This window comes from Uloborus diversus, chromosome 9, assembly GCF_026930045.1.
Source record: "Uloborus diversus isolate 005 chromosome 9, Udiv.v.3.1, whole genome shotgun sequence".
In the NCBI taxonomy this organism is placed as follows: Eukaryota; Metazoa; Arthropoda; class Arachnida; order Araneae; family Uloboridae; genus Uloborus; species Uloborus diversus.
In genome coordinates, this window is record NC_072739.1 from 153,345,507 (window position 1) to 153,358,366 (window position 12,860).

Here is a 12,860-nt window from a genome sequence, read left to right on the forward strand (position 1 = left end):
GGTCGTTTAGTATCGGACAGCGGGTAGTATCGGACAAGGGCTGTTCTAAATTCCTCCGCCAGGGACAGCATGTACTGGGTCAACATAGTGTGCCGTATTGGGGAAGAAAGCCACAGATGCCATATTGGTTCAAATCAACCGTTCGTTCAGGTGTGAAAGCTAGTTGTTTATTTGTTGAGAGAATTTCAGTGCACGAACTTAACTTCTGAGGCATATATTTACACATAGAGTAAGTTATATTGTTTCATTGCTATACCTTTAGACTGATAGTATATTAATCTAAGTATTATGAGATATAAAAGTGTCTAGCTTAAGTAATAACTTAGTGATGGTTAAACAACTGTAGCTTTACAGTCGGGTTGTATCGGACAAACCAATTTCGGGTTGTATCGGACAAAATTACTGGCACCAAAATAAAATACAGATGGTGTTTTTCTCTGTCCAACAGGTTGAAATGGAAAAATCACGACATAAATCGCATGAGAGAAACAAATATAAAAAAAGCCATTGAAAAAGTTGGACTTGTTGGAAAAAGTTTTAAAATTTAGCAGAGGAGAAAAAAGATTGAGAGAAGAGAAACGTCAAAAAAATAAAAATAAATAAAAATAAATAAATAAATAAAAAAAGAGAGAGAGAGAGAGAGAGAGAGAGAGAAAGGGGATAAACCCAAACCAAAGAAACAAAAATAGTTCAACCAAAAATGAAAAACAAAGAAAACACTAAAAGAAAGTTAAAGTATGATGATGAATCGCAGGAAAACGAAGAGCTGACTCACTGCATAATTTGTAATGAGACATTTGAAGAAGATTGGATCCAATACTAAACGTGTAAGGGTTGGGCAGATGAAAAATGTACTGAGCTACAACCGGACAGTCTTTACTACACATGTGATTTGTGTTCCAAAGTTTAAAATGAATTTGTTTCAGTTAGGGGGCCTAAACCAACCATAGGCTATATTTTCAACTTTTATTAAAAAATATTACTAATTTTTATTTTTAGACTTAAAGTAAACCAACCTAAGTAACCATCTACTTAGTTTGTTTCATTTTTATGAACATTAAAATGTTGCTTCTGAACTATTTGTTTTTATTTCAACATTTTAATGTTTCGTCCGATACAACACTCCAAAATTTAAAATTGACCAAAAATAGAGTTTGACAAAAACTTAAAAAATACGACTCCATGTTTTTTTAACTAAAGTTTACACTTTATGTTAGGTAACTTAGTACAGCATAATTTAGTGTAAAAACTAATTCTTTACAAATAAAACAAAAAGTGTTATGATTGAAATAGCTTAGGTGTCCGATACTATTCGACCTTCCCCTATGTATGTACCTTATGTAGACATCTATGTATGTAGTCTTTTATGTCGGAGTTACTTCTCCCGAACGACAGTGAACTGCACTGTAAAAACGGTTTAGAAACGTTCCTGGAAAATAATAGGCAGCTGATGTGCCCAATTACGACCAGTAACATATCTTACAAAAACCAGGAACGTTTTCCGATAAGAGTCAGTAAACTCTCTGAAATATTAGAAAAACTCCCCTGTTTAAAGCCATTCGTGAACCTTTTAGACAAATTAAATAGATTTCATGTGTTTGATTAGAATCTTCCTGATTTTCTAAGAAAGCTCTAGAAGCATTAGAGCTACCATGGGCAAAGCTACACGAAAATTGCAAGCAAGAACCAAGCATATGCCTTCCCGGTACTTCTTGCCTCGCAAAGCTGCAGCTATCCAGTGACATATTTGCTCCCATTGGGAGCTTAGTCAATCTGGACGGGCCCTAATCAAGCTAAAGCCGATGCACTTAATAAACGCTCTCAGTCAATCTTTAAACTGGTAGCAAAAGTATCTGTCACACCAGTAAGAAATCTGCATTCGCGCATCTTTTAGCAATTCAGGAAACGTTTTTACAAAGATACTTGATTTTACGGGGAAATAGGTGAAAACCTCTGAAATCCCGCAACGTTCCGCGAAAATAACCAGTAACGTTTCGGAATTTTTTTACAGTGTGACCATCGAACCAGGTATCGATGAATTCGTAATCTTCACGTCTTCACGTTTGGCTATTCAACATAATCCACCGATAATCATTAGCGGAGATATCAATTAAAAACTATTAATTATGACACTTGGATTTCGACATAAAATTCCTATTTTTCGAATGCTTTCCTCCGTTCAAATTATTATTCAGCGCTTCATCTCAACTTTCCGCAACAATGCTTTTATTAAAATTTATAGCGTGAAGAAAATCATTGAGACGAAAGATCTGTTGCCATTTTTGTTTCTCGAATATGAGCATATAAAATTCTTGCTTTGTTTTTAAGGCTTTGCCTGTAATCGGAAGATTTAAAATATTTACCTTTCGGTTATTTTTCCGCAATTTTCCGCGCAAAATTTCACCGATTTATTTCATTAATTTATCTATTTATTCATTTTTTTTTGTTCAAGCCTGAGTGTTGAGCACGTGTCACTTGACATAACTCTTGTTTTCGAGGTAGACCGTGCAAAGCCGGGCGACTCAGCTAGTAAATATGATTGAACGTGAGAATTTATGGAAAGCGTAATAACATTAAATGGACAGAAATTTATGCGCGACTAAAATTTGTCTTTACAGAAATTCTATGTATTTTGTAAACAAATTAATTATAATCTGTTTTTCACTTGTTTTCAGATACTGATGGAAATAGGATTTCTTTTAATACTATCATGCTTATGCATGGTCATCAGAGCAGAAGAGGATAATGAAAGAAAAATAAGCAACTCGATCATAAAAAGACAAGGTGAGTGCTTTATATTTGGACGCCGAGTCCACGAAAAAGCCGCCATTTTGCCTCGCATTTAAAAGCTCAAATATTTCATTAAAAAGTAATAAATTTTAAAGGTCATGGGAAAAAAAGAAAGTTTAAGACAAGGGCGGATTCAGAAATTGCTTAAGAAGAGGGCGGTTGACTTTTTAACTTAACTCTACTATATATCTAATTTATATATTCTTTGAAGAGGGGGGGGGGGGCACATCATGTTTATCTAACACAATTACAGAGATGATTTATCCCAGGAGGTGTACGAACATATTCCTTTCTTTTCCGGTGAAAGAGTTATTCTAAACTTAAATTTTAGAACTTCAATTTTGTAGTAACTTTTTTAAACTTCAATTCCGAAAAGTTTCCGGGAGAGAGATTCGAAACTTATTCTTTTCCTTGATATCGTCAAAGATGGCTTTCACTTGTGTTTTGGAACTTCAATTTGGAAAAATGTCGCTCGCCCCCATCGCCCCTCCCTTGTATCCGTCCTTAGTTTAAGAAATCTCACATAAGTTTGAGATTTCTTTAGCAACAAATTTTGTTCACTACCCCTTTTACCCCCGACGCAGCAAGGAAGGGGGCTATGTAAGAAAATATATGCTACATTAGTTTAGGTTGCGTAACGCTTGCAAGGGATTATATGATTAATAATTGGGATTTCCATAATTTCATAATGGGGCTTTCTGCAATTGCCTACTACGCAGAAGCTCGAGAGCGCCTGAGGTCATAAGGCTTATGGGCTGTCGTCCAGAGATGACGAGAAATCCTGACCGAATTGCGGGATAACATTTTATGGAATATTTCTTGACAGCTATTCGGCAGAAAGTTCAAATTGGCTGCCCAGCCTGTAAAAATGTGTCATTGTGTAGAACAATAGATATATTTGTTGTGAATATGATTCATTGATTTCCTAAATTTTGATTAATCATAACTATGAAAATGAAGAGGGAATTTCCGCTTCAGGCTATAAGCAACGCATCAGTAATACTGAATACCTATCGCTTTCTACCATTTGACATAGAGCGAAAATGAACTCAAAACAAGTGAATGAGGATGTTGTGAAAATTAATCTATATAAAACGCTTTTTTGCTTCGGTTCGCGACAAACTAGGGGTGAAAATATTTAAAGTGTTTTCTTGCTTACTCCAAGGTACTATTATCATTAAATTGGCGTTGAAGGCAGTCATGTGACCAACTCGTTTTTTTGAATAATGACTTTATGAAAACCAACCAATGTTACATCTTTATCCAGAGCTTGGTTTTCATGGATGCCCGCGGGAGCTTAGCTCCTACACGCTGCACTTGTTTTCAATTTAATGAGAATGTCTACAGAGTAGACGAAATTAAGACAATTTACGAATGAAAATCAGTAATGAAGAATATGGGGCTCTTTTGCAAATTAAGCCCTGTCTTTTTCTAATCGTTATTTTTTGCTGTGAATCTTTTATACAGCACTAGCTATACACGACGCGCGTTGCTACGCCAACAAAAAAAAAATACATCATTATACTGATTTTCATGACAATCGGTTGAACGGGGCAGAAGTTGCTACTCTGCAGTGCCACCTAGTGGCGAGTGGCTTCAATGAGCATATTATGCACCTTCTCCATAGAAAAATACATATATATAGCAATTTTCATAATAATCGGTCCAGGTATCAAGTGAAGCCGTGACTATACTCAAATTTTGAACTCACGCAGTTTGCAAGATCAATCCATCGCTAAAAATATCAAATAGAAAAAGTTTTAAATCCCCCCGTTGCATGAAAAGCCATAAAACAATAAAGAAAGAATTTATTTGTTCAAACTCAAGAAAAATGGCAACAGCTAACTTCTTATCAATGAGATCTTTCACGCGAATTAATTTCTGCAGCCGATAATTTTATTCGTATTTATCCAATGGATTGTGACTTAAATTGGAATAAAAAAGGAACTATCGATCGGATTTTTTTTCGAACTGGTCTATAAACATTCCCAGTACCAAAAATAACAAACGGTGAAAGTTTCAGCCAAATCTGCTGGGTAGTTTTTGAGTTCATGGATGACATACAGACAAACATTCATTTTTATATATATAGATTGCTAGTTGCATGAGCGAAACTTCAATCCTTCCTTTTTGGAGTTCGAGTAATTTACAGGAAACTAGTAAGAATTGAGCTAAAAGAATAAAGAAAACCCAACTTAGTGCAACGTAAAATTACAACTATAAAGCATAAAATTATAGCTGTTTTTTAATAAACATTTGTAATAATTAAGTTTTACGGATGGGTGTATGTTCAGTTATTTTGCTAAGGAATTGAGTTTTTTTTTTTTTTTTTGAAATTACTAATTACTTTTCATTATGCTCTCAAAAGGACAAAATATCTTTTCTGGGTCAGAAAGGACAATTTAGGTATTCCTGTAGCTTTCAATTATTCCAAGAAAATGACTCCACAAACGAGGAAAAGTGCGTCTCTAGTCATGTAGGAAATTTCTTATCTTTATCTGGCTTTAAATCGTAAATTTGAGTGTTAAAGCATGCGTATTTTTCTTAATGCGAAAGTTTGGTTAGAAATTATGTGATCCGCACTTTTTTTCGTTTGCGGCGTCATTCTCTTGGAATACTTAAATTGTCCTCTCTGACCCTCTTTTTGAGTGCATTATGAAAAATGCTTAGCATTTCAAAACAATAGGGAAGTTTTCGATTTTTCAATTTTATTTTTATATGATAGAGTAACATATATGAACATCATAGGTGAAAAAAATTTTGCAATACGATAAGTAGTTTTTTTTTTTAATTAATTTTTAAAGTTCAAGCGCTTGTGACGTCAAATGGCATAGGAAATGACGTCATGCGCTCTTCCGATAGGGGAGAAGCCAAAGGTCACGCATTCGACTTCGAAGACGAAACGTAAAAGGCTTATCTCCTCGCATTTAACTCCTCGCGTTTCTGGAACATTAAACCTCTCATCCTCTCGAAAATATTCGAATATCATTATTGATGTTACATGAGGAAGATTATTTAGATTGTACTTTAACGAATCCGGTCTCCATCGTGTGTTCAAAAGGATTTTTGAATTTCTAAAAGGGCCGTGGTAGCCCGATCGGTAGAGTGTCGGATTCGGAGCCGGAGGGCCTCGGGTTCGAACCTTGATGGTCGAAGACCCACCGTCGTCATTAAAGGGGACTGGGCGACGTTAAATATGCTCGTGGTCTCAATGTCCTCCAAGTGAAACGATACCTCTGGGGGTGCTAGCACCAGGTAGCTATTAGCTCCTGGATTAGTTCAAAATTCTCATTAACTGTTGGATCCGGTGGTGGTGCTGCCATCTATCGGTATAAAAAATAATGGAGGCAAGGCACTTAGTATGCAGATCCCTCGACATAATACAGTTGTAGTCAGTTATGACTCGGAATCAGAATCGGAATTTCTAAAAAATAAAAATATCAGCGCGCTCAAAATGTCCCTAGCGAAAACAAGGGTTCTTCGGCGGAAAGCTGCCCATTCGCGCCCTGTGACGTAGGCTCGTGACGTTTCAGAAGAGCGCACTTTTGCGCGTGGATTTTTAAACATTCATTAAAATCAACCACGGTGTTTTAAAATTCGGCGATGGTGAATTTTTTAGTTTTGAGGGTCAATTAACAATATCCAATAGCCAAAATATGAACATTTAATAGGTTGCAACTTCCCTGATCTGGTATTTTATTCTTTTTACTGTATATTTCAGAAATAGAATAATCTATCTACCAATCTGCCTATCTCTATATATCTATATTTCTACTAGGGGGCTATCGCCCCCTGCTCGCTATCGCTCGCCAACCCCCGGAACTGCTTACGCAGTTCCCTGTGGATCGCTTCGCGATCCATGCTCGCTTCGCTCGCTCGCTGTATGCCAATACATTAGCCTAGCTAAAATTTTCCGTAAAAATTAAAGTTGGTAATTGCATTTAGGTCACCATCCATTTAACCAATATGAAAATTACGTTCATAATGTTAATTTGTCTGCTTTAGCCAGATTTTCGACAGTTTAACTTTGCTGTATGTAAGATGACTGCCTTGGCAATGTGCACAACTTTACCATTATAGATACAAAAGTGTCTGTCATTGCTTTGGAGAGATTGCACTTCTACCTGTTGGTCCGCGGAAGGTATTTTATTTCCCTTCTACCACCCATTGGAAAACCAATGAAGGCATTCCCCTATCCGCCACCTGGGGACGCGCCCTCTAGGGGTTACAGGCTCCCCCGAGGGATGTATTTACATTATTTACACTCTTATATATATTTACATATTTACACTCTTATATATTCTAATCTGAGAAAACTTCCTCATATACACAATTAAAAATGTCCCGTTTGGGAGCCACAACTGACACTGCTTCAAAAGATCTTGTTCTTGATAATGCCACATAGAGCTGGCCATGACTAAAAACAGGCTCAGAGAGCACCAAACATATTTTCTCAAACGTTTGTCCTTCTTGTTGTTATTCTGAATCCTTGCCACGTCACGAACAAAAAATGGTTTAACTAAAAACGCGAAAACTCGCCAAGGCTACTTTGCTTGCACAATACTAAAACTACTATAACCCTAAACAAATTTGGCGAAACCTTTCAGCTGAGAATAAAAGGAATAAAGTAAATTCTTTCTCGGTTATTCATTTTGAACTGAACTGTCGTACTGAAGCAGAGAATAGACGACGCTCAAAGCGCCTACGCGTTCAAAACAACATTGCCGATGAACATGATTGTGGAGCAATGTGTGAAGAATGCGAATTTTGTGGTGCTCTTTATTGGCAGAAAGAGCGTAATACTGCAAATAAATATACTAAATGTTGCCATGACGGAAAGGTGCGGTTACCGGCATTGTGTAACGCACCTGATCTGTTGAAGGAACTGCTGACTGAAAATTCCCCAGCCGCTAAAAATTATCGGCAGCGAATCAGAGAATACAACTCTGGAAATGGCTCGTCTTAAATTGGATTCAAGAACGGTTTCCTGCCTTCTTTGAGCTTTTCTTTGCTGATTAAGGTTGAAATGGGCCACAGCCCGACTCAAACTCATCTCAAAAAAAAAAAAAGTTCGTTGAGTATTCTGTGATTCAAGATTTCAAAACAACGTAGAAGTTTGTTTACATGATTTATCGGCGAAGTGTTGCCAACAGAGGTTTAGAAATTCACCCCTTCATTTGCCGGCACGTAAGAGAATTATATATATAGATTTCTCCATCTGTCTATCTACCTAGAATTATTATCTGTCTACTTGCCTATCTATTTACCTATCACTCTATCTACCTGTCTGTCTACTAGGAGAGATATAGATAGATTGATAGATACATAAATAAGTAAATAGATAGATAAATAGGTATATAGATAGGTAGATAGACTGATAGAGAAATTTATAGAAATATATAGAAGTTTGGATTAACAGATTTGGTTGGTAAATTGGTAGATAGATAGAAAGATAGGTAAACATATAGATAGACAGATAGTGATATGGATAGATGTAGAGATAGATAAATAGATATATACACATCAGGTAGATAGATGCATATAGTTGGGTAGATAAACAGGTAGATAAATGGATACATAGATATACATAGAAACATAGATGTATAAGGAGAAAGATACAGTTATAGGTAAATAGGTAGAAAAATAGACATGTAGGTAGATAAGAGTATATGGAGATAGGCAACTAGGTAGATAGATAGATGTGTAGATGGACAGATATTTAAATAGATAGATATGTAGATAGGCAGATATAGATAGATAAATAGGTGTATAGATAGGGAGACAAAGTGATATAGAGAGAGATAGATAGACAGACAGGTAGATAGGTGGATAGATAGGTATAAGTAGGTGAATATACAGATTAGGTTGTTAGACTGATAGATTGATAATAGATAGACATATAGTGATAGATAAGTAGACATATAGACAGACAGATAGAGATATTGATAGACGTACCGATAGATAAATAGGTAGACAGATAGGGGGATAGGCATATAAGTAGATATATATAGATGGGTAGATAGAACTAGACGGGTAGATAGGTAGGTAGTTGATGGATATATGGGTACAGGTAGGTAGGTAGATAGAAATATAGACAGATATATATTTACATAGACAAGATAGAGATATAGATAGATAACTAGATATACAGATAGATAAATAGATAGATAAAAACAGGTAGATAGATGCATATAGTTGGGTGGATAAACAGGTAGACAAATGGATAGATATATATAGATAGAAACATGGATATATAAAGAGATAGATACAGATATAGATAAATAGCTAGATGTATATATAGGTACAGGTAGGTAGGTAGAAAAAATGATAGATAAATAGATATGGAGGGGACAGATAGAGACATAGAGATATAGCTAGATAAATAGAGATATACAGATAGATATGTAGATAGATATATAGATAGATAAACTGGTAGATAGATAGATAGGCAGATTGGTAGATAGATGGATATAGACACATAGATAGACTGATAGATATACAGATAGAGATATAGAGATATGGATAGATAGATTAATAGATGAGTAGACAGGAAGATAGATAGATTAATAGATGGGTAGAGAGGAAGATATATAGACAGATCGATAGATAGATAATTACGTAGACATATAAGTAAAGAGATAAATAGATAGATAGAGAGAAATGTAGATAGACAAATATGTAGATAGATATACAGATAGATAAACTGGTAGATAGACAGGTAGATAGACAGATTGGTAGATAGATGGATATAGACACATAGATAGACTGGTAGATATACAGATAGAGATATAGAGATATGGATAGATAGATTAATAGATGAGTAGACAGGAAGATAGATAGATTAATAGATGGGTAGAGAGGAAGATATATAGATAGATCGATAGATAGATAATTACGTAGACATATAGGTAAAGAGATAAATAGATAGAGAGAAATGTAGATAGACAAATATGTAGATAGATATACAAATAGATATGTGGATGGACAAATAGAGATAAAGATGGATAGATAGATAGATATAGATAGGTAGATAGGCAGATTAGGTTGATAGATTGGTAGATTGATCTTTGAAACTTGTTGTTAGAAATTCTAATTTTCTCATCTTTTGGTACAAAAGATCCATTCTTTTGGTACGTTCCATCTTCCAGCTTTTTAAAAAGTTCAAACAGAAAGTTTGAAGGAAATTTTGTAAGTTGTTCTACAATAAAGAAAAAATGTGTAAGATAATTTTGAATTGAATCAAGAAATGGGGTAAATTTTTAAAATAAATGCAGTACTCATAAGCATCCATTTCATTTAACATTTTATAATCGACTGAAGCTATGTGTCGATTCATTTCCATAGCATTAGAAGAATGATGTTCAATATGGACTACAAACTGTGTTGCTTGCATTATGAAAGGAATAAAAACAACAGCTTGTACTAGTACCAGGTACAAACCTGGTCATTTTTTAAACTATAGTCGCGAAATCATTATTAGTTCACAGGTTTCATTTAATTTTTGCAATGGCTACGTTGTTACCCAAATGATCTGATTTATACTTACTGCCTCTAAAATTAATTTACTAACACTACTTTGAGGGAAAATTGAAAAAAAAAAAAAAATCTTTTCGGTAAGAAGTACGTAATTTTTGTATACTTGGTACGAGTACAAGCAGTTGTTTACGTTGCGTTAATAATTCTAAAAATACTGTTGTACACACATTATATAAACACTAGTAAGCATTAATTTAATACCAGGTCATCAGATTCCAATTTAGCTTTAGTTAAAACCCTTAAAAACAATCTTTTTCAATCCACTCTGTTTCACTTAAAGAAATCCAAACAATCTTAATTTAACATGTTCTTTTAATGATACAAAGTGTATTTCAAAAATAGAAACAGAAAGGAAAAATAGAGTTATTAAAATTTGGAAACTCACCCATGTGACGGGAAAAAGTCCAACAAAATAAACATAATTAGTCGCACATCCTAAATGTACCAAAATATGAGGCCGGTAGATGATCAACTTACACTGCAATCAATAAACATAGCTAAAGAAACAACTTTCATATGCTAAAAAGTGTTAGGAACGTTGAATGTAAAAATAAAAAAAGGACAGATGATAAAATAAAGGCTATGTCCGAATAGAGCAACCAATTTTAAACTAATTAAAAATGAAATTCTAGTTGGAAACGTTGTTTTAAGATTTGGACAGCAGCCAAAAAAATCTCTTTTAAAACAATTATTAGAATTTTACTCGCTCACTCATATGCAAAATGGCAACAGGAAAGAAATAAAAATTCCTGAATAACGTTATGTTAATTAACGTTTTAATTAATATCTCCGCTAATTAAAGTCGCACAATTACGAGATTGGTCCTACTGTTTTCTTTGGAAAATTTCAAATTGATCGGTGTCTCGTTTGACTCTTGATTCGCAGCGGTTCTCGAGAAGATCGATCATCAGACAGACAGACAGACGGACGGACGCGAACAGATTTTCATATTATAGTGGATTGCTTTAATCACTCTTCTTGCTCTTTGAAAGTGAATCCATGCATAGCGTTCGTCTCTACATAGTATAAAATGAAGTCCCCAAAAAGCGTCTGTTTGTTTGAACTCGCAAAACTCGATAACTACCCCGTCGATTGCGCTGCAATTTTCACAATTTGTTCCTTTAAGTCCTGAAAAGGTTTGCAGATCAGTTCGAATTAAATTCGATGAATAGTTCTTTTTTTTTATTCCAATTTACGTTCAGTTTTCACATAAATTCTCAAATATGGGGGTGAAAAATTACTTGCACATATTAATATTACACATCGTTAGAAAGGATAGGATTTTCCGCGTTCTACGCAATTTGTTTCAATGCTCTAACTTTATTACGGCGGGAGTTATTTGCGTTTTTAGCTCGATTTTTTTAGGCTTAGCTGAAATTTAGGCACTACTTTCTTCATTAAATAAATCAATAAAAAATGAAGGAATTGTCACTTAGCTTTCTTTCCCACAGCTGGAAAAAGCGACCTTTTTTACTCCAGATTTAACTCGACCTATGGTCGAAAAAATAAGCTTTTATCTCGAAAGGAAAAAAAGTTACAAGCCTTTTTAAATCAAATTTAAGAAATCTCGATTCCATTCAAATTGTGAACCATTTTCTTTCGCATTTTAATTCCTTAAACTTATTTTATTTTGTGTTTCCATAGTTACGCATTTTAAATCCATCTTTCTGGATTTAATTTCTTAAAAGTATTTTAATATATGTCGTCATTGTTTGGAACGGAAATCATGATGTTTTTTTAATTTATTTTTTACGCCTGATTGTTGAATATACGTCACTTGACACAATTTTTATTTTCTAGGTAGACCGGGAAAAGCCGGGCAACGCAGCTAGTCGATTATAAAAATGTGAAATGAAAGGCATGCTTGTGCAGACTGCAATTATTTTGAAAATTTACTCTATTTCTTATTAAAAGTTATCTCACCCTTTTTTTTCTTTAGTGCAGAACAACTCACAAAATTTCCTTCAATATCTTCTGTTTGATATCTGTACCTCCCCTTTTGGTTGCATTCGGGTGTTTTTAAAGGGCCTTTTGCTCCTTTTTGGGCGGAAATCATTGTTAATTTCAATGTGAACTGAAGTGGCGTAATAATTTGTTGGACACTTGGCGATATATCGCCAGTCTTTTAGTCGCCAAGTTTTGTCTCCAACTTGGCGAGAAATTTGTCGATTTTTTTTTTAAATCTTGTTCCAATTTGGCCACTGTTAGTGATATTTATAGAATAAACTATTAAATCACATTAAAATTACCAATAATGGGAAAATGACATTAAATTGGAGTAAAAGGAAGTCACGTGATGCACACATCAACTCAGTTTTCTTTATTGCAGAACAACTCACAAAATTTCCTCCAATATCTTCTGTTTGATTTCTGTAAAAAGATGGCAGATAGAACACATTTCCTGTATCAAAAGATGAAAAAAATCAGAATTTTACCAATTTTTAAATAAGTTTCCAAGAGATTTTGAAATGTAGGGTAGATCGGGGCACGTTTACGCGGATGTTTTTCGAGGATTTTTCTAATTTTTATGTTTT

General features: G+C 34.5%; 1 protein-coding gene across 1 annotated transcript in view; it reads left to right on the top strand.

The window, feature by feature from the left end:
• Positions 1-12,860, top strand: part of LOC129230696 (venom protease-like) — a 165,675-nt gene that overhangs the window by 37,400 nt on the left and 115,415 nt on the right. The window contains exon 2 of the mRNA XM_054865116.1: positions 2,676-2,784. Coding sequence (XP_054721091.1) covers positions 2,682-2,784 — 103 coding nt within the window. The 5' untranslated portion in view covers positions 2,676-2,681. The remainder of the gene's footprint in view (positions 1-2,675; positions 2,785-12,860) is intronic.